Source organism: Canis aureus, chromosome 30 (assembly GCF_053574225.1).
Source record: "Canis aureus isolate CA01 chromosome 30, VMU_Caureus_v.1.0, whole genome shotgun sequence".
Classification (NCBI taxonomy): domain Eukaryota; kingdom Metazoa; phylum Chordata; class Mammalia; order Carnivora; family Canidae; genus Canis; species Canis aureus.
This window is the reverse complement of record NC_135640.1, coordinates 18,775,456-18,796,025: the sequence shown is the minus strand read 5'-3', so window position 1 is coordinate 18,796,025 and position 20,570 is coordinate 18,775,456. Positions and strand designations below refer to the sequence as shown.

General features: G+C 39.2%; 1 protein-coding gene across 5 annotated transcripts in view; it reads right to left on the bottom strand.

Moving 5' to 3' along the window:
• Nucleotides 1-20,570, bottom strand: part of CXADR (CXADR cell adhesion molecule) — a 77,288-nt gene that overhangs the window by 42,194 nt on the left and 14,524 nt on the right. For all 5 annotated transcript variants that reach the window (XM_077878851.1, XM_077878849.1, XM_077878850.1 and 2 more), the window contains exons 2-3: nucleotides 10,517-10,683; nucleotides 3,931-4,135 (exon numbers count right to left, since the gene is read on the bottom strand). In XM_077878851.1, the coding sequence (XP_077734977.1) occupies nucleotides 3,931-4,135; nucleotides 10,517-10,645 (334 nt within the window). In that variant the 5' untranslated portion in view covers nucleotides 10,646-10,683. The remainder of the gene's footprint in view (nucleotides 1-3,930; nucleotides 4,136-10,516; nucleotides 10,684-20,570) is intronic.

Sequence of the window (20,570 nt, the reverse complement as noted above, 5' to 3'; positions counted from 1 at the left end):
ATGAGACTGATATATTCACTTGTACAGGTCAGTAGTTCATTCTTTTTTAATGCTGAGCTGTATTCTGTTGATGCACAATAAACATAAGTTTGCTCATCCATCCTTCTACTGATGAACACTTTTTTTTTTTTAAAGATTTCTTATTTATTTATTCATGAGAGAGACACACACAGAGAGAGAGGCAGAGACACAGGCAGAGGGAGAAACAGGCTCCACGCAGAGAGCCTGATGTGGGACTCGATCCAGGGTCTCCAGGATCACGCCTTGGGCTGCAGGTGGCGCTAAACCGCTGAGCCACCGGGGCTGCCCTGATGAACACTCTTTCCAGTTTTAGGGCTGGTGTTAAAACTCAATCAGCTAAACTGAACAGGAACAGGTGTGCAGTCTGTCACCTGCAGGCTGATGCACCAGTAAGGAGGGCACCATGAGAAGCTATGGGATGCGTAGCTGAGTGCAGACCAAGAAAGGTGTAGCCCCATGCTATATCAGATGCTATTTCTGAGCCAGGATTAGGAGAGGTAGGGATTCAGGTGGAGATGAGGGCCGTTAAGCAATGTAGTACCCTAGGAAAAGATGAGTAGTGCAAAATGGGGGCATCACTGGGGAGGCAAAGAGGAATAGTGTTCCCCATGAACAGCTGGTTTTTACTGCATGTCTTCCCAGTCAGATAAATAGCAGGACTATATTTTTTAGTCTGAGCTAATTTTTATTCTTTCAGTCCTGGATGGGCTTTCATGCTTTCACTGCTATGAAAATGTAAATGGATTTTACAGTTTTGTGCTATTACAAATGCTGCCTGAACACCTGAACACTATGTAAATATTGATACATATTTTTCTTTTTCTTGGTGATTCTTGGGTCATATATGGCAAGTACATATTTAACTCAGTAAGAAACATTCAAACTGTTTTCCAAAGTTGACCAAGAGGACTGTTGGGGAACATCTTTAAGAAAGGCTGTCAATCATAATCTCCTTCACACATATTTTTTTATACATTTCTTGATAATACTTAAACCTTTTATTTCTCCACTCTATCTCTTACTGCCTGCACCTTTTAATAAGGATGAACACATGCATTTAATTGCATTGATGACTTGCCTAAGCAAATGTGTTTCTTTTTCAGATTGATCAATTGCCCTGGGGACTACAGCAATTAGACTTTTTTTTATTTTTTTTTTAGATTTTATTTATTTATTCATGAGAGACACAGAGAGAGGCAGAGACACAGAGAGAGGCAGAGACACAGGCAGAGGGAGAAGCAGGCTCCATGCAGGGAGCCCAATGCAGAACTCGATCCCGAGTCCCCAGGATCACAGCCCACGCTGACGGTGGCGCTAAACCCCCTAAGCCAGGGGGCTGCCCAGCAATTAGACTTTTAAATCAGTTTTGCAAATTATTTCATCCTGTGACTCTTCAATGAAATGAGCTTTATTCTCCATTTCTTCAAACAAGCAAATAAATCATTCATTACATGAATCAGCAGATATTGTGAGATATTAAAACAATGCTCCATACATCAAAAATCCATTGGTAATACAGTGTTCTAAAGCTAACATTCATCTTTCCTAACAAAATATCCCTTTCCCATAAACCAAATGTATCCAATAATGGGCAGTTACTTAGTGGCTGCTGAGGAAATTCAAGGCCCCTGAGCTTGAAATACACACTCCATCTACAACAGAACAAGATGTTACCAACACTGGCTTCTGGGTGTCACTCTGGAGTGGCCCACTTGATTTCCATTGGGAGGAGAATGGGCAAATCCTTTACATGCCAACCCTAGCCATTACACCACAGGGAAGATGACTTTTTTTTTTTTTTTTTTTAAGATTTATTTATTTATTCATGAGAGACCGACAGAGAGGCAGAGACACAGGCAGAGGGAGAAGCAAGCTTCATGCAGGGAGCCCAACGTGGAACTCAATCCTGGGTCTCCAGGATCATGCCCTGGGCTGAAGGCAGCGCTAAACCGCTGCGCCACCCAGGGACCCGGCTCCATGCCACCCGGTGCATGGAGCCTGCTTCTCCCTCTGCCTATGTCTCTGCCCCTCTCTCTCTCTCTCTCTCTATCATAAATTTAAAAAAAAAAAAAAAAAAAAAAAGGGACATTTCTCCTATATGGCAGTCATGGCTGCTGTCCTGAGTGTGCTTAGTCATATTATGTGCCAACCATTATTACTGACTCAGGTTCCTTCTAGGATATAAAGCTGCCTTGTGCTATAATGATCTCATCAGTCGGGACCTGCAAATTCAACCCAGAACCTGGTCCTATGGAACCATAACACACGCCCACACATACTGTGCTTGTCCACACCATTTCTGGAAACGCACACTAACTGCACTCTTCCCAGTATACCTGCCCATCTCAGGGTCCACAACAAGTAACTGTGGTAACAGGCATAGTCTGATTGGTACATTATGGACCAGTTAAAAACTCCATATATATCCTAACTCAATGCTTCCTGGAGAGAGTGTTAGTGCTAAAAGAAGATACACAGAGTTATAATCCCAGGTGTGCCTGGGCCTGGAGTAAGAGTTCAGATAAATTATTAAAGTTCTACCTGCCTTCACATTTATGAAAAAGAAAGGTAACTCCATGTTTACTAAATGCAGACACAGAAATCTAGAATTCCCAACATTACCAGATTCCCTCTCCTGGTTCCCTGGCTTTTATACCACAGAAGACATTTTGAACTAGTGTCATTTAAGATGAAGTGCCTTTTACCAGGACTCCCTTATGTGCCCATTCAACAATGCTGCCAGTGGAAGGCAGCCTTACCAACCAAGACAACCCCTGAAGTTGCCATTAGAGTGCACAAAAATCCATTTTTTTTTAATCCACAATCTTGTTCCTAGTCTCTACCTGCTCTGATATGCATTCTTTAGAAAAGAGTGATGTTCTAAGTAAGCCTGGAATCCAACACATCTTTTTTCCATCCTCCTCCCACCGATCAGTTCTCTAAAACAAAAGGAATGAGGTAGAGTTGATGTAGGGAGAGAACCTCAACGATTAGTTATTTCCAGTAGTATGGTAGACAGTCCTAGCAATTCAAACTTCCTACACAAAATGGGTCTCCAAGTGTAAGCCAAAATAGGAGACCTTAGGTCACAAAACAGGGTAGTGTCCGGTCATAAACAGAGCTAGACAGCTGTGTTTTTCTACATAGCAGCCATTGTACTTTTGCACACAATAAGTCTTTGGAAGTATATATATGAACAATAACCTTTCAGTTTCTCAGTTTGAAGGAGTTAAGAGTATACACAACCACAGAATCTAAAGAATAAACACTGCAGTCTGACAATTTGCTGATCTCCTCCTTAACCGTCATAGAGACAACAAGACTTCCTAGTGATCATCTGTCTAATCCCTTTAAGGATGAAAAGCAGTGATGTTCAGGGAGGCTAAATGGTTATCTGATGTCTAGTGGCCTTATTCCTTTAATATTCCTTCTACTATATTCCATCTTCTCTGTTCTAAATATTCTATCATAAAAATCTCATTTATGAAAATTACATAGTTTGAAAAAAGCTTAAAGTGCCCATAACAAACACCTTTGAACTGAATGGAATAAGATAGAGACTTACAGACAATTAAATCTTCTCATGTTTCAAAAAAGGGAAGATGAGGCCCAGGAAATGAAGAGATTCTATTTCATTCTTAAGGCAAATCTGAGAATAATACAAAAAAACCCCTGGATCTCCTAATGGCCGGCTTAGGGCTCTTTTTTCATATCACTAAACTCCTTCATTTGCCTTTAAACTTTTATGAATTTCACAAAGAAGCCGGTCACCTCTTAAGTTCTTAATCCAAAAAAGTGCAAGTTTATATTTTATGTTATTTGAGGGCATTAGAATTACTTCAAATGCTGCTACTACAGAACCCAGTTGTATTACTTTGTTAACAAGTTGCACTGATACAAAAAACTTACCAAGAACTGTCAGCTGAATCTTCTTATTTCCAACACCAGGAGCTTTTTTCACTTTGCACTGGTATGTGCCAATATCTGACAACCGTAAATTGGTTACATTTATGGATGCATCACCAGATTTGAGATCATTGCTTGTAAAATGTACTCGTCCTTTCAGATCTTGATAGTAGTCGTCATAAATTTTGTCTCCAGAATATAAAATAATCTTAAAGAAAACAAAAATAAGACAGGGAAAAGAAAAATAAGCAAACCCTCTGTCTCATTAAAGGAGCTCTGGATACACCATGATACTTTGCAGGATCCAAAAAAAAGAACTAAATACAGTATTATCAGGAAATCTACAATTATTCAAATCAGAGATTAAGAAAACAGAGAGCTCATGGGTACCTGGCTGGCTCAGTTGGTAGAGCATGTGACTCTTGATCTTGGGGTTGTAAACTCAAGCCTGTTGGGTATAAAGATTACTTAAAATCTTGGAGGTGGTGGGCAGCCCCGGTGGCGCAGCGGTTTAGCGCCGCCTGCAGCCCGGGGTGTGATCCTGGGAACCCGGGATCAAGTCCCACATGGGGCTCCCTGCATGGAGCCTGCTTCTCCCTCGCCTGTGTGTGTGTGTCTCTCTCTGTGTCTCTCATGAATAAATAAATTAAATCTTAAAAACAAAACAAAACAAAAAAAAAACCTTGGAGGTGGGGTACCTGGGTGGCTCAGTTGGTTAAGTATCTGCCTTCAGCTCAGGGCGTGATCCCAGGGTCCTGGGATCAGGCTGTGTGTGCGCGCACCCGCACATGCAGGGACAGTGTCCTCTGCTTAGCAGAGAGCCTGCTTCTCCCCCTGCCCTTACCCTCCACTCGTGTTCTAATAGATAAATCTTTAAAAAATAAACAAAATCTTGGGGCACCTCAGTGGCTCAGTTGGTTAAGCATCTGACTCTTGATTTCAGTTTGGGTCAGGATTCCAGGGTCCCGAGACTGGGTCCCACGTCAGGCTCTGTGCTGTGGAGCCTGCTTGAGAGTCTCAATCTCTTTCTCCCTCCCTCCCTCCCCCCCTCCCTCTGGCCCTCAACCCACTCACATTCTCTCTCTCTCTCAACAGTAATTTATTAATTAATTAATTTAAAAATAAGAAATAAAATCTTTAAAAAAAAAAGAAAAGAAAAGAAAACAGATCAGTAGGATCCTTGAATACAGCCGCACACCTTCAGTTTAAATGGAAAATCAGGAGCCACTCAGCAGTAGACCTGAAGAGGCTGCTGGCAGCAAGAGCAGCAGCTCCAAGAAAAAGAAAAAGCTCTAGAAGCTATCCTAGAAAGATCAGAATGGACATTTACCTGGTAGGGCATAACCCATGTGACATTTCTCAAACCCATTCCTTATATCCCAATAAAAACAAATTTGTAAGAAAAAATACATAGGAAAACAAAGACTCAATCTAAGTAATACAGCCCCACATAAGAGAGAGATTTAGACTGGGCAAGAACACAGATGTGTGAATTCCTACACACACTATTTTTCAGCGTCTCAGAGCTTGCAATGTCAATTACATGTATGTCAATCAAATGAATAAAATCCAGTAAACACCACCCAAATTCCCCCAAAAAAGGCTTGTGATAATTTCCCTGTGGAATCTAACAACAAAAAAGACAACAATTTTTCTAAGTCAGAGACACTAGCGGGGTCTAGACTCTAAAAGACAAAGTCATTTAAAAACAAAACAAAACAAAAAACACCACCTCAAGATGTGTGGGCCCTGGTTAGCAGGACCTTAAAACTAGTCTTTTTGTTTGTTTGTTTGTTTGTTTGTTTTTTTAGATTTTTAAACTTTTATTTATTCATGAGAGACACAGACAGAGAGGCAGAGGGACAAACAGGATCCTCCCGCAGGGAGCCCAATGCAGGACTCAATCCTCAGACTCCGGAATTATGTGCTGAGCTGAAGGCAGACACTCAACTGAGCCACCCAAGCATCCCTCAACTGGTCTTCTGAGGCTAAGAGTAAAGACCTCTTTCTAGTTTCACTGAGTTTTTTATTCCTAAGATTTGTATTTATTTATTTGAGATAGAGAGGGAGAGGAAGAGAGTGCACATACGCGCACGCAAAAGCACAGGGAGTGGCAGAGGTAGAAGGAAAGGCAGACTCCCCATGGAGCAGGGAGCCCCAATACAGGGCTTTGATCTAGGACTTGGGGATCATGACCTGAGCTGAAGGCAGATGCTTAACTGACTGAGCCACCCAAGTGCTCCTCCACTGAGTTTTCTAAGCCACTGTTACAGGCTTTAATGGGAATAATTAAAGGCTAGACTTAGAGGGAAGATAAATTCTGTATTAAACTTGGCTTGGAAGAGAATGACAATAGTCACCTCTTCGACCAAAATTAACATTTTTCACATTCGTTAATGAAATCCTATATTCTGGTCTTCTGAGACCCAAGGTTCAAAGAGTAGTGAAATCAAACTCAACTAATAATCAGAGAAGAAGACTACTGTTTATATTCTGGAAGTAATTTTTATCTGAGATGTTAATTACAGACAGTATAATCAGAATTAGTGTCTTCTGCAGAAATTTCTTGATGGCAAGGACTTGTGTTCTTTTTGGTATCATCAGCTCCACTGTCATGCTAACCCCACACCTTGTCTACTAGATTTTTAAATTTGTGTATTAAATGTCTATATCTAGGATGCACTCCCAATACCAGTTTGCTAAGTAAATAAAAGCAGCAGTTGAAAGGTCCACAGCTGACTTCCCTAAGAAAACAAGTCATTACTTTACTGGCTTGCTCATCTTCTTGCCCACACTGACTTGTCAACAGCAACACTGCACTCCTCAGATGAGGCTGTTCTTCATCTGCATTTAACTACTGACTCCCTTGTTCAATCTACTGTATTCAATTCCTCATTTTGCTACAAACACACCTTAGCAGTTTTTTAAGGAGAGTCTGACAAGATGTATCTTCACTGTTATTTTGTACACTCTCTTAATATTTTCCTAGGAAAACAGTATTACAAATGGTTGTCATGCAGTGGAGAACTAACTTTTACCAAGCCAATTCTGATTCTTCACAACCCTGCAATGATAGTGGCGCCATCCACATTTAACCTGTAAGCTGAGGAGAGCAGTGGCTCTCACAGATCAACTTTTGCAAAGTCCCACAGCTAAGATGCAAACCAGATCCATTTGACTTGGTACATTGATTGACTTGGTACTGACCTTATTAATTTTTACAGGACTTTTAAGCTTACAAAATCCTTACGCATACAGTATTTCAGTGAATTCTTATGGCAACTCTGAGAGGTAGGTGTCTTTGTTCCTATTTTACACATGAGAGTAGAGGCTTATGAAACACAAGAGGTAGTATGGGGTCAGGCAAAGGATAATAAAGTGCAGGAGGGGATCCAGAGACCTCTAAGTTCAAACCCCAACTGCAGCTGTTGCCAGCTGTGTGATCCTGAGCCTCCATTTCCTCTTCTTCACACACCTAAAAATTTTCATTTTAGGGTGCTGTTTTAAGGCTTAAATAACTATACATAATTAAAACATATAAAACACCGGCCAGCACATAAGTGCATAGTACATGGTAACTGCTGACTAAAGAGTTCACACAGGAAACAAGAATGGTAACTTCTTCAGCCTTGTCCCCGCTACAGTGACTACTAGCTTAACTAAATTAAAATGATGGCTCAGGTAACAGAAAACATAGCTGAAATTCTATGTGAAAGCAACCCCTTCTGCATCAATCTTTCCCTATCTGTTTTACCTTTCTTTTTGGCTGAATTTTACTGTCTTTTAAATTAGACTAGGTTTTTGTTTTTTTAAGATTTTATTTCTTTATTCATGAGAGACACAGAGAGAGAGGGACAGAGGGAGAAGCAGGCTCTGTGTAGGGAGCCTGATGTGGGACTAGACCCCAGGTCTCCAGGATCACACCCTGGGCCGAAGGCGGCGCTAAAATGCTGAGCCACCCAGGCTGTCCCAGACTAGATTTTTAACACAGAAATGGACACTAAAACCCAGTTCCTACTTTCATAATTATCTCATAAGTACTGTAGCCAACAAAGCTGTGTCTCCCACTCAGCCCAGAAGACTTTGGGTTCTCCTTCCAGGAACAGACATGCAAGGCTACAGGGCATACTGTGCTTCTCGGTCTCTAGACGTACCTCTTCACAGGGCTTCTTCACTCTTTAGTCCTCAGCTGTGAAGCATTTAAAACTCATGCTCTCCATTCATTCACATGAGCCATGGGAGCAGTCATGGGCTCTAAAGAGGGGTCGGGATGACCCCTGCAGTGCCATGGAAAGACAGTAGGAGGAAAGAAGACAAGTAGGGAGGTACACAGTAGCTGGCTAAGTAGATAGAATGAGTCAGGCTCTATTTTGCTTACAGAGCCAAATGAAGTTCCTTTTGGTAGCAGAATCAGGGCAGAGTTAAGCCTTTGGAGGCAGTGGCCCTAGTCACTCACTTGGGAAAGACGTTAATTTTTTCCTTCACAAATACATGATGGGTAAACTGCCTGAATTTGCCAAAAACAGTAATTATCTAATTGCACTGTTCAGTCATTAAATGGCTTAATAACCTTGTCTTTGCTATGGACCATAAATTAAAATTTTCTCTTCCAAATGTATTACTATATTCCTGTAAATATTTGAACTTGTTTCTCTCCCTGGTCTAATATAATTTGTTATTTTTTAGAATTAAATGTGTCAGACAAAGCTAACACGAAATATTCTAAGTGAAATATTTTGGTACCATTAAAAGACAAAGTGTGATATATGTATTTGGAGATGAGATTAGTGGACAATTTTCCTCCTTTGTGCCACTTTTGGCTCTCCAGGTGTTGTTTTTTTTTTTAAATACAGTATGATTTAATTTATATCATTTTAAAAAACAGTTGCATATACTGTTCATCATGAGTTAACAACTTCAGAGCAGAGCATGAAAATAACACAAACTTCAAGATGGTAAAACCTTCAGTGGGAAGAGGGTACTTCCCATGGTATTTGTATATTCTTTACTCTGCTTGGACCTGGTTTCATGGGTGTTTCTTCTGCAAACAATCATAAAAATCTTGTATTCACATATGTTAGTCTCTCTTTTGTGTCAGTAGATAAAAAGAAGTAAAGTAGGATTCAATGAATAATGAGCAGGAGGAATGAATCATACATAGCCATATTTCTGTAATATATTTGAAAACCAAAAATAGAAAAAAAGGTTTTCAGGTGGTAAGAGAACATAAGCCTTAAAAGAAACATTAGGCTCTTACTGCTTTGTTTTTTGTTTTCTTTTTTGAAGATTTTATTTATTTACTCATGAGAGACAGAGAGCAGCAGAGACACAGGCAGAGGGAGAAGCAGGCTCCATGCAGGGAGCTCGACGTGGGAGTCAATCCCGGGACCCCAGGATCAACGCCCTGGGCAGACGCTCAACCGCTGAGCCACCCAAGAGTCCCAGGCTCTTACTGCTTTATAATTAGAAAAACTTCTGTAACATTATTTTGGTACTTCATTTTTTAAATTTAAGATTAAATATTTTATAAATTGTCCTGCCATGAACCTTATTTTACTCTTTAAGAAATTCACGGGCAGCCCAGGTGGCTCAGCGATTTAGCGCCGCCTTTGGCCCAGGGCCTGATCCTGGAGACCCAGGATCAAGTCCCACGTCAGGCTCCCTGTATGGAGCCTGCTTGTCCCTCTGCCTGTGTCTCTGCCTCTCTCTCTCTCTGTGTGTGTCTCAAATGAATAAATAAAATATTTAAAAAATAATAATAACAAATTCATTATTCAGGATATTTAACTTGAAGAATATGGAAAACAGACTGCTGTGTTATGCACTTGCATTACACTGTTACAGTCGATGACCCTTACACTGGTAACAGAATCCTTGTGTTAAAAACTGAATTCTGGGGGATCCCTGGGTGGTTCTGTGGTTCAGCCCCTGCCTTTGACCCAGGGCGCGATCCTGGAGTCCAAGAATTGAGTCCCGCGTCAGGCTCCCAGCATGGAGCCTGCTTCTCCCTCTGCCTGTGTCTCTGCCTCCCCACCCCCCCACCTCTCTCTCTCTCTCTCTCTCTCTCTCTCGGTCTATCATGAATAAATAAATTAAATATTTTTTAAAAAAATAAACTGAATTCTGAAAAAATATTAAAAAATAAAATGAAAACAAAAAAATTAAATAAAACGAAAACAAAAATCTGAATTCTAGTTCTTCACGAAGTCTAATCTGCTTGCTGTCCCCAACACATTATTCATATTCCTATCATGCTATCTATAATGCCTGCTCCACATACCCCTCCCACCACTCCCTGATTCACATTTCCAACTCCAGATTTACAGAATGTTCCTAAGTTCCTCTTCTTCCTTAAAGCCTTCACAAAGAAATCCTAAGGCCACTTTTCCATTTCATTCCATTCCATTACACATGTGTCCTCACTTTCCATCAGAGTGACTGCCATCCTCACCCAGATCACAAACCTGAGAAGCCTGGGCCTTTCTATGTAGCTTCCCCACTCCACCCTCACCCACACAATCAGCATAGTGATGGACACCTAAGAAGTACCACTGGGCATCTACTAAGAGAGCAAACACTTAAAACTTACCACTTGGTCCACCTTCTGATTATCAGCTGGTGACAGCAGCCACTCGATGTCCAGCGGTCCCTGGTCTTCTGGACTAAGGGTAAATTTGCATGGCAAATAAGCAGTTTCCCCTTTGGCCTTTTCAATCATCTGTTCAGGAGTAGTGATACTCAAACTTCTGGTGAAATCTGGAGAAAGAAACATGCACATGGACTAAGCATCTGTTGTCAGGTTGGCAGCATACTCAGGAGAACAGAATGTGGCAGGAACAGAATGAGAATGGGACCAGAGTGATGAGGTTCAAATTCAGTGGTCCCCAGTTTTTAGTCTGTGTCTTTGTAGAAATGGAATGGCAATATTAATATCATCTTATCTGATATAGTTTCCTTTAGGAGCATTGTGAATCTCCCATCGCTATATGAAATACAAGCTTCTATTAGTAGAAGGTATTCTACATCCAAGCAGATGTTTAAAAGTAAACTTAGGGCAGCCCGGGTGGCTCAGCGGTTTAGCGTCGCATTCAGCCCAGGGCCTGATCCTGGAGACCCGGGATGGAGTCCCAAGTCAGGCTCCCTGCATGGAGCCTGCTTCTCCCTCTGCCTGTGTCTCTGCCTCTCTCTCTCTCTGTCTCTCATGAATAAATAAAAATATTAAAAAAAAAATACAAGTAAACTTAGAGTCTAAAAGGTCAGTTACGTCATACTAACTCAGGGCTATATTAATTCATACTTGCCACAGACACACACTGGTAACTCTTGTTGCTGGGGCATATGCTGATGAATTTTGATATGTTTTTCTTTTTCTTTTTAAGATTTTATTTACTTATTCATGAGAGACAGAGAGAAAGGCAGAGACATAGGCAGAGGGAGAAGTAGGCTCCCTGTGGGGAGCCCGATGCAGGACTTGATCTCAGAATATTCCAGAATCATGACCTAAGCTGAAGGCAGACACTCAACCACTGAGCCACCCAGGAGTCCCAGCATGTTTTCTACCAAGATTTCTTTAATTCTAAATTTTTATTAAATTAGAAGTGGCTGACTGGTTCAGTCAGTAGGACGTGGCTCTTAATCTCAGAGTCATGAGTTCAAGTCCCACATTAGGCACAGAGCTAAAGTTAAATAAATCTTTATTTATTAAATTAGATTCTATAATTTTTACTGAATGCTTATAAATATTTCTTCCTCTGGGATGCGTGGGTGGCTCAGTGGTTGACCAATCATCTGCCTTCAGTTCAGGGTGTGATCCCAGAGTCCTGGGATTGAGTCCCACATTGGACTCCTAACTGGGTAGGAGTCTGCCTCTCTTTCTCTCTTCTCTGTGTCTCTTATGAATAAATAAATAAAATCCTAAAAAAAAAAAAAAAAAAGTCAGAAGCTTAACTAGCTGAGCCACCCAGGTGCCCCTTAAAGTATTTCTTTTTTTTTTTTAATTTTTTATTTATTTATGATAGTCACACAGAGAGAGAGAGAGAGGCAGAGACATAGGCAGAGGGAGAAGCAGGCTCCATGCACCGGGAGTCTGATGTAGGATTTGATCCCGGGTCTCCAGGATCGCACCCTGGGCCAAAGGCAGGCGCCAAACCGCTGCGCCACCCAGGGATCCCCCCTTAAAGTATTTCTAAGCAATAAATTTGATGACAACTCAAAGAGAAGAAATGCTGTCAATTTTTGTATTTTTGACAATTTTATCTTATTATTATTATTTTTTAAGATCTCATTTATTTATTTGAAAGAGAGCGCACAAGCAGGGGGAGGGACAGGAGAGGGAGAAGCAGACTCCCCGCTGAGCAGGGAGCACGACATGGGGCTAGTCATGGGACTCAACCATTGGACCCTGAAATCATGACCTGAGCCAAAGGCAGATGCTTTACTGACTGAGCCACCAGGCGCCTCAATTTATGTATTTTGGAATTTACTAAATAGTTGACCTTAATATTATCTTTTAAGACTTTTCTTACTGTTCATCTCTTCCTATTTCTCTTCTGGAAAAGTCTGTCATATTTATTATTGTTAAAGACATCTTAAATAACATTCAGAAATATATTTATATTGTATAAAATTTCCACTTAGATCACAGAGAATTAATGCTGAATGGCAATATTAGAAAAGTATGTAAAAACCAAAATAAGATGTCCTGAGCACCAAACAAAAACTTCAAGACTCTTCTGAGTTTGTTGAAAGAGATGCCTTAAACCCACAGTATCTTTATAAGAACTAAATAAGTCTCTTTGTTGCTAATAGCTTACTATAACAAAACTAGTATCATTTACATGCAATATAAAAGGGTAAAAGTAAATTACAAGCAAAATGGCAGTTTCTTGATATAAGAGAAAAAAAATACTGAGTTTAATCCACTCCCATTGTTTTTCAAGAGAAAAGCAATTTTGTTCACATCAATTCACATATACAAATAGGTTTGTTCAATATGTCTTATACAAAGTTTGAAAAAGTCAACAATTTGATATAAAATGTAAATTTATTAGTATGTAAATAAACTATCACACAAAACATATTTTTTAAACTACTTACACTATATAAGTTTACATAGCACTAGTTTGTCACATCTGTTTTGAGATAACCCAACATTTTTTCACATATAAACTTTAAGTATCAAAAAAAAAAAAAACTTTAAGTATCAATATATTGCAGAACCAAGGTTTCTTTCTTTCTTTCTTTTTTCTTAAATTTATTTGAGAGAGAGAGAGAGAGAGAAAGCAAAGCAAGGGGAATGGCAGAGGGAGAGGGAGAAGCATGCGTCTGGCTGAGCAGAGAGGCTGATGCAGGGCTTGATCCCAGGACCCTGGGATCATGACCTGAGTCAAAGGCAGACGCCTAACTGCACCACCCAGGCACCCCAGAACCAAAGTTTCAAATGGTCATTCACTTGGTCCTCCCCATAACCCAACTCTGACTTACAGAGCTGGATGATGACCTGGAAGAGACCCTAAGTACTAGGATTATGGTACATAGGGCCTTCCTCTCTCCCCTTTCCTTCTGTCGCCACCAAAATACTAGTATCTTACACTAAAATTAAGAGTAATTTCAAGTCCTAATTCTCCATAATGATGATTTTATGTTCTTTTTTAAATAATAAATCCCAAAAGACCAAACCAAAACGAAGAATTAAATTATTAGCTGCCCCCCAAAAATAAAAATAAACAAATAATAAATAAATAAAATTAGCTGTCCCATGATCTTTTCCATTATTCCCCAAAAAAGCTTAATACATATCCCATGATCTTTTCCATTATTCCCCAAAGAAGCTTAATACATATCAGCTGTCACCTGAAATAAAATGGTAATAAAGTTGAAGCCAATAGATTGAGAATGAAAGAGAAGCAAGGTTACATTCAAAAAACATTTATATTCAAGCACCATCAAAGGTTTTAATGACATTTAAGTGCATTCTTCAAATAGATTAAAACTGGACACAAGACTCTCTGCTCCCTTAAATCAGTGGCTGGCCTAACTCTGACAACAGAATACAGTATGAGTACTGCTCTGAGTTCTGAGGTGAGGCCTCAAGAGACCCTGCTGCTCCCAGCCTCGCCCCCTCAGACCCCTGTCATGGAAAGACCAAACCACACAGGAGAGAAAGGTGTTCAACCAACAGCTGAAAGTGCTCAACATGTGGCCACACTAGAATATCCACCCCCAGCTCTAGACTAGCTGCCTGCAGCCCCATGAGCAAGCCTGGTACTTCCCATCTCAGCCTGACCTACACTGGCAACCCACAGGATCATGAAATAATGCCTAATTTTTGTTTTAAGTCTCTAGTGTTTGGCTTGGTTTGTTAAACAGCCAAGACTGATGATATACCGTCCAAACCCACTGATTCAGCCCAAATAAACTATTTAATAACCTTAAAAAAAGGTCTATTAGTATTCCAATCTCCATTCCACGCCCATTTCTATTTAAAATTATGATTTGATATTTATGTATATAATCTCAAATGTTTCTCCTGAATATTCAATCTTCTGAATAAATACTTTCTATCATTTGTAATAAGCTCAGTTCTAATTCCTACCTCATTCACTAAGGCATTCTTCTATCTATCTAGCTTAGTGATTTTTTCTTTCTATGAATTTTGCTTTCTGCTATCTGGATCACCCATTTGGCACTTACTCAGTATATACTATCTCGGGTTTTTTTTTTTTTTTTTTTTTTCCCTTTATAAGGTTTACTGTGAAGTTGACTTAGGTAACCTCCAAGGTTTTGTCAAGTGTTCTATCTAGATATTGATGAGCTTATCGTCTTCCCATATTACCTTGTATTTAAGTAAATTTAAAAAACCCATGTCCTGATTTAAATCATTAGCTCTAAAAGGGTTTAAAAAATTTTTGTGGATACCTCTATCTTCTCTTGTATCCTTGCATATTAGTAGAAAAGAACTGGTGATTATAAATTTGATCAGTTTTATAAAGGTTGAAAAAGACTATTAATCTACCAGAAGTTGTTCCTGCTACTTGAAGATCTCCTTTCCACAGCTACAACAATTTGTTACCTGCATTAATTTGTCTGGGTATTGATACGTTATGTATCAAGGTAAGGACAACTAAGTACACTCCAGAATGAAAACTCCATTCCAAAATGAATCAAGACATAGTCCCAAAATATGGAAGAATATAAAAGAAAATGAACTTTTGTTTTAAAAAAAACCACTAAAACATTCTGGTTCCCCTGTGCTTTTTGAATTTTTATTTTATAAAAAATCAAAAAAGTTAAATGACATTAAACATCTAAATGTATACATGTTCATATCCTATGCCATGTTCTTCTCCCTACTTCTACCACACAGTCATTAGAATAAAAATACCACTGAGTTTTCATGATAGCATCTTTCATGATTTCTTGTTTGACGCATAAAAATTGCTTTAATCTTAAAAGACTACCTTAGGAAAAGTTACATATGCATAAAAATGATCTAGAGATATATACCAAACAGTTAAGAGCAATTATTTTTTGAGAACTGAGATTTTAAGAAAGGTGACTGCCCATTTCTGCTTTATATTGACATTTTAATGTGAATACTGCTACAAAAAAATTAAGCAGATTTTTAAATGGCTTTCAATATTTCTTCTAAAAAAATGTTTAAAACATCCAACTGCTCTTCAATGGGTTGCCCTAGAAATGAATTAAAAAATCTCAAGATTGTACAAAACAGTTATTGGGTTTCCTAGCAACACTGAAGGGGCTCTTTGCACGGAGGTATAGTTTTGCAAGTGTTCAAGTACCCAACAGTTACAAATTAGAGGAGACAAAGGCTGACCCTTGGTCCCATGCAATGTCTCTGGGGATTTTTTCCTAGTATGTGTTGCCCAATTCTATTTACGTAGCATATTAGGTGATCATTTAACTTGCAAAGTACCTGCAGGTTCAAACATGGCCTGGACACTACCTCAAATAGCAAATCTTATCAATTTATTCAAGCTTATATTCAGTATGATGAAATATGTAGAACATTATGAACCGCAAGTATTTGCAGAATCCAGTTAAGTGCTCAGCACTGGATTAAAGAAGTAAACAAACTAAAACACATCCCATTTTGGCAGTGACTGAAATAACATCTCCCAGTTTTCTATGTGTTTTTTAATCTCCAAATTTCAAAAACTTGGATCTTCCAAACTTCTCTCCTGTCCAGTCTGACTTCTGTTGGAGCATCAAAATAAAATAAGCTCATCAAAGTATTTTTTTGGCTTTGAGGTTGTCATCTCCTCCAAACATTACAAGATCTCTTTCTGCCCTAAGAATGGAGTAGAACTGGAGATACTGGAAGACACTATTCCTCCAGCAGGAAGGAAACATTTTGAACTGGTGACCTGCTTTGATTTCTTTAATGGACTTCAAGGTTAAGCTACACATTACCTGGATGGTCTTCAGGTATTATTTCTTTCTCATAATCTTAAAATCACTGGAAAATGGAAAGTGCTTATGAAACTTTATGGCTGATTTAAAAAGACAAAGAAGTAAAAGTGAGACTTTTCAATAATGTTTTCAGTAAAGTCTTAAAAATAGAGAACACCAGGGGAATCCCTGGGTGGCTCAGTGGTTTAGCGCCCCCTTCGGCCCAAGGTGCAATCCTGGAGACCCGGGATTGAGTCCCGTATCAGGCTCCCTGTGTCAAGCCTGCTTCTCCCTCTCCTGTGTCTGCCTCTGTGTGTGTCTTTCATTAATAAATAAAATCTTAAAAAAAAAAAAAAAAATAGAGAACACCAAAGCGATGAAGGAAGAAAACACAAATTTAACTGCATTAGCTCAGAAAACCAGAAGCTAGCTTTTAACAAACTTGCTGGAAAAAAAGCAGGTTTTCTGTTGTTTTATCACTTGGGAAACAAAACAGAATAACTTCGAACATTTTTCATGTTTTTACCTCCAACAAGATACTAAATGTGAAGTTTGACCAGTGATGGCATAAGCACAGGAATGTTAAAGCTCACGTGTGAGTGCAGGCATCCCTTCTAGGAAGCATTCCTTATGCCCAAACATGGACTGAACTAGATGTCCTCTGTGCACACCTTGGACAACTGATAAGGCCTCCACCATGAGCACTCTTCCCACTTTAGTCAAGTTGCTTACTTTCTGTGTGTCTTTCGTACCCTGTACCCTCAAGTGAGCATTTCACATGATTTTGAAGTCAATGACTCAGCTACAAAAAGAAGGAAGGAGGGAAGGAGAGAGAGAAAAGAAAAACAAAACAACTCACAGGCACAAGTACCTTCATATAAGAGAAGGAAGACAGATGACAGTCCATTTCAACATAGTAGGGAAATCAGCAAATTGTAATACAGCTAAAAGTTAGGTGAAAATCAGTTAAGACATTTTTTTAAATTTTTATTTATTTATGATAGTCACAGAGAGAGAGAGAGAGAGAGAGAGGCAGAGACACAGGCAGAGGGAGAAGCAGGCTCCATGCACCGGGAGCCCGACATGGGATTCGATCCCGGGTCTCCAGGATCGCGCCCTGGGCCAAAGGCAGGCGCTAAACTGCTGCGCCACCCAGGGATCCCAAGACATTTTTCTATTAAAGATGGTACTACAGCAAAGTGTCTGATTTCATAGGAAATCAAAGAAACAAGAGGAAGCACTCACAAGAAAAAGATGAGGAAGTTGGTGTCTGTGGAGCACTTGTGTCTGTGTACCCTGCTCACTTTCTCCCCTGCTCCACCGTCTCCCTCTGAGAACATCTCTAGGCACTTATCGAAGTACCTCTTAAGAGTTTCTTGCCTCCTCCTCTGGATTACACAAAGTGTTCCTCTATTGTTGGTAGTTGTTCACAGGGCCCCATCTTCAGCACATACTTTCACTTAGTTGTCAGTGTCTCAGGTCTTCATCTATGGAAGGTACGTCCAAACCTAATTTAATAAACCCCCAAAGGAGCACCTGGGTGGCTCAAGTCGGAAGCATCTGACTCGATTTCAGCTCAGGTTGTGATCTCACGGTCATGAGATCGAGCCCTGTCAGGCTTCACACTCAGGGCTGAATCCATTTCAGATTCTGTCTCTCCTTCTCCCTTTGCTCCTCCCCTAGCTTGTGTTCTTTTCCACTCTTTAAAATAAGAAATAATAAAAATAAAACAAATAAATAAAACAGAGCTGGCATTGGCCAAAACTGCTGAACCTCAAGTGGAGAGCAGAGTAGAGAGAAGGTGAAGGAGCTGTTTGAAACAGAAGAAGTGATTAATGGGACACAAACCCATCGTGGGAAAAGCATGGGAAGGAGGGCCATGGGAGACCATGTACTCAGGAAAGCAAAGGAATGGACCAATGATCTTTAGATAGGAGAGAGAGCTCAGAAAAAGCTTAACAAACCTGGTCAGGTGATGATGGGAGCAAAGACTGATGCTCGTTAATTTAATACTCACATTACAAGAAATGTTAGCAAATCTGATAATATGTATGCAACTTTATAGTTATGTTAATGTAAGAGAAATTGGATATTAAGGAAAACTTAAAAACCTTTTATTTGTAAATATTCTACAACTACAACTGTAGCTGAAGTAAAGCTACTTGTCTTATTTTTCAACTATCTTTAGAACAACATGAAGCAAAAAGAAAAAAAAAATACTACAATGTGGTTTCTCAAAATATCTGGAGTCATTCCAAAGATACAAACAAAAAAGGGGAAAAAGACTAGAAAAAATAATTTAAATTTATATTCCAAAAGTCTTGTATATTTCTTTGATTTCTTGGTAACGAGTACATTATGATGACCTTAACATCAATTGTTAAAATTTACCTGATACTGATTTTGAGAAATGTCAAAGAATGTCATAAGGGGGTACTATTTTACTGTTAAGAAATGAACTGGGTAAACCAGAAACTGGTATGTGTAAGGAACATGTTGATCAGGACAAGTATAATTCTGTTATGTATCTCATAACAAATAACTACAGATGCCTGTGTTAACAACCAAGTCACTAGGGTATTCGAAACTATGCAAAAGTGCAACTGTTGGAGCACTTAGCTGGCGCAAGTCAGTGTATAACATGTGACTCTTGATCTGAGAGAGTCGTGAATTTGGATCTCATATTGGGGGTAGAGTTTACTTAAAATAAATCAAAATAAAATAGATAAACAGAATTGCTTTCAAAAATGCAACTGCCATACTATTTAGATCATTTCCTTGACCCTCCCTCCGACCTATGGCAACTTTCCTTCTCACCAGGAAGTTGCGTTAGGAGTAGCAATCTTTAAGTCACCTAAACAGTTGAGTGTTTCTAGAATGCAAAAAAGAAAAAAAAAAACATTTTAAATATGTTAATATGAGTTAACTATTCCAACCAGGCCTTTCAATATTATTGGAGGATAAAAGAAAAACACTTACAGGAAGGTAGAAATTATGCTCTTTGCTGTCTAGGGGTTGGGCTTTGTCTGTTAAATTCCCATGTGAGCTACCCAGTGCACTATATTAATATGTACTCAGAGCTAAGAAAATAATACAGTTAGAGGAGTTAATAAGAATGAAAAATGACATTAAGTGTGAGGTTATATACTTTTCTATGCAGCTTTTAAAATACAAATTTCCAGCCCCCTATCCCCAATGAGAAATACAAAAGCAGGTGTCCAGGAAATAAACTGAGATGGAAATGGAGAAATCATCATCTTAACAACAGTAACTAACAGTGACTGGGTACTTACTATGTGTCAGGCACTTTTCAAAAGTGTAAATATATTAACTAAAATCTCACAACCTGAAGGAGGTACTACTATTACCGCATTTTATAGTGAAGAAATAGAGATGCTGAGAGGTACCAAAGCTACTAAGAGGAACAAGATACAAATCTAGATAGACTGGCTGACAAGCCACATTCATCCTGTAAGTAGAAATCCATCAGTAAATACCCTTGAAAACAGATCTTGTTTTAAAAATCACTATGAAACATCAGAAGTACGTTTTAGACCTCCAATCACCATGGTGGAGGAGGGTTTGGAATTTACTTTCCTCTGCTATACTAAACTTATAAGCAGACAGAATTTTAGGTAGCACATGGTTCATGTGTTTGGGTGAAACTTTGTTTTTATTTTTTCTTTAAACATTTTATTTTTAAGTAATCTCTACATTCAATATGAGGCTTGAATTGATAATTCCAAGATCCAAAACAACATGCTCTACTGACAGAGCCAGACAGGTGCCCCTGGGTGAACCTTTTTTAAACAGAGAAATAAATAAATAAATATCAAACTAGGAATATATTGTCATTTGTCACTATCATTTTGGACCTGTTGTTGCTTCTTTAGGGCTTAAACATAAATTAAGAGTGTTGAATTAAAATTCCTATTTCAGATCTAAATATGTCCATTTCAGACAATAAGCCAACCAAAAAGAAGTCTTCCCACCCCCCCACATCCATCTCCTCCCCTTCTTCCACAACTAAAAGATAATAAGCAGCAGTTCTCAAGAGCTCGTTTAAATGTGAAGACATTTTTGAAACATTAGCATAAATTATGGAAGCAGTTCTATCCATTAATAGTGTGGGCTCCAGTCAGATCTGGGTTCAAATTCATACTGAGTTTACTAAATGCTTGGTCATAGGCAAGTTTCCAGCCTTTTTAAGTTACTGTTTTTCTTCTTTAAAA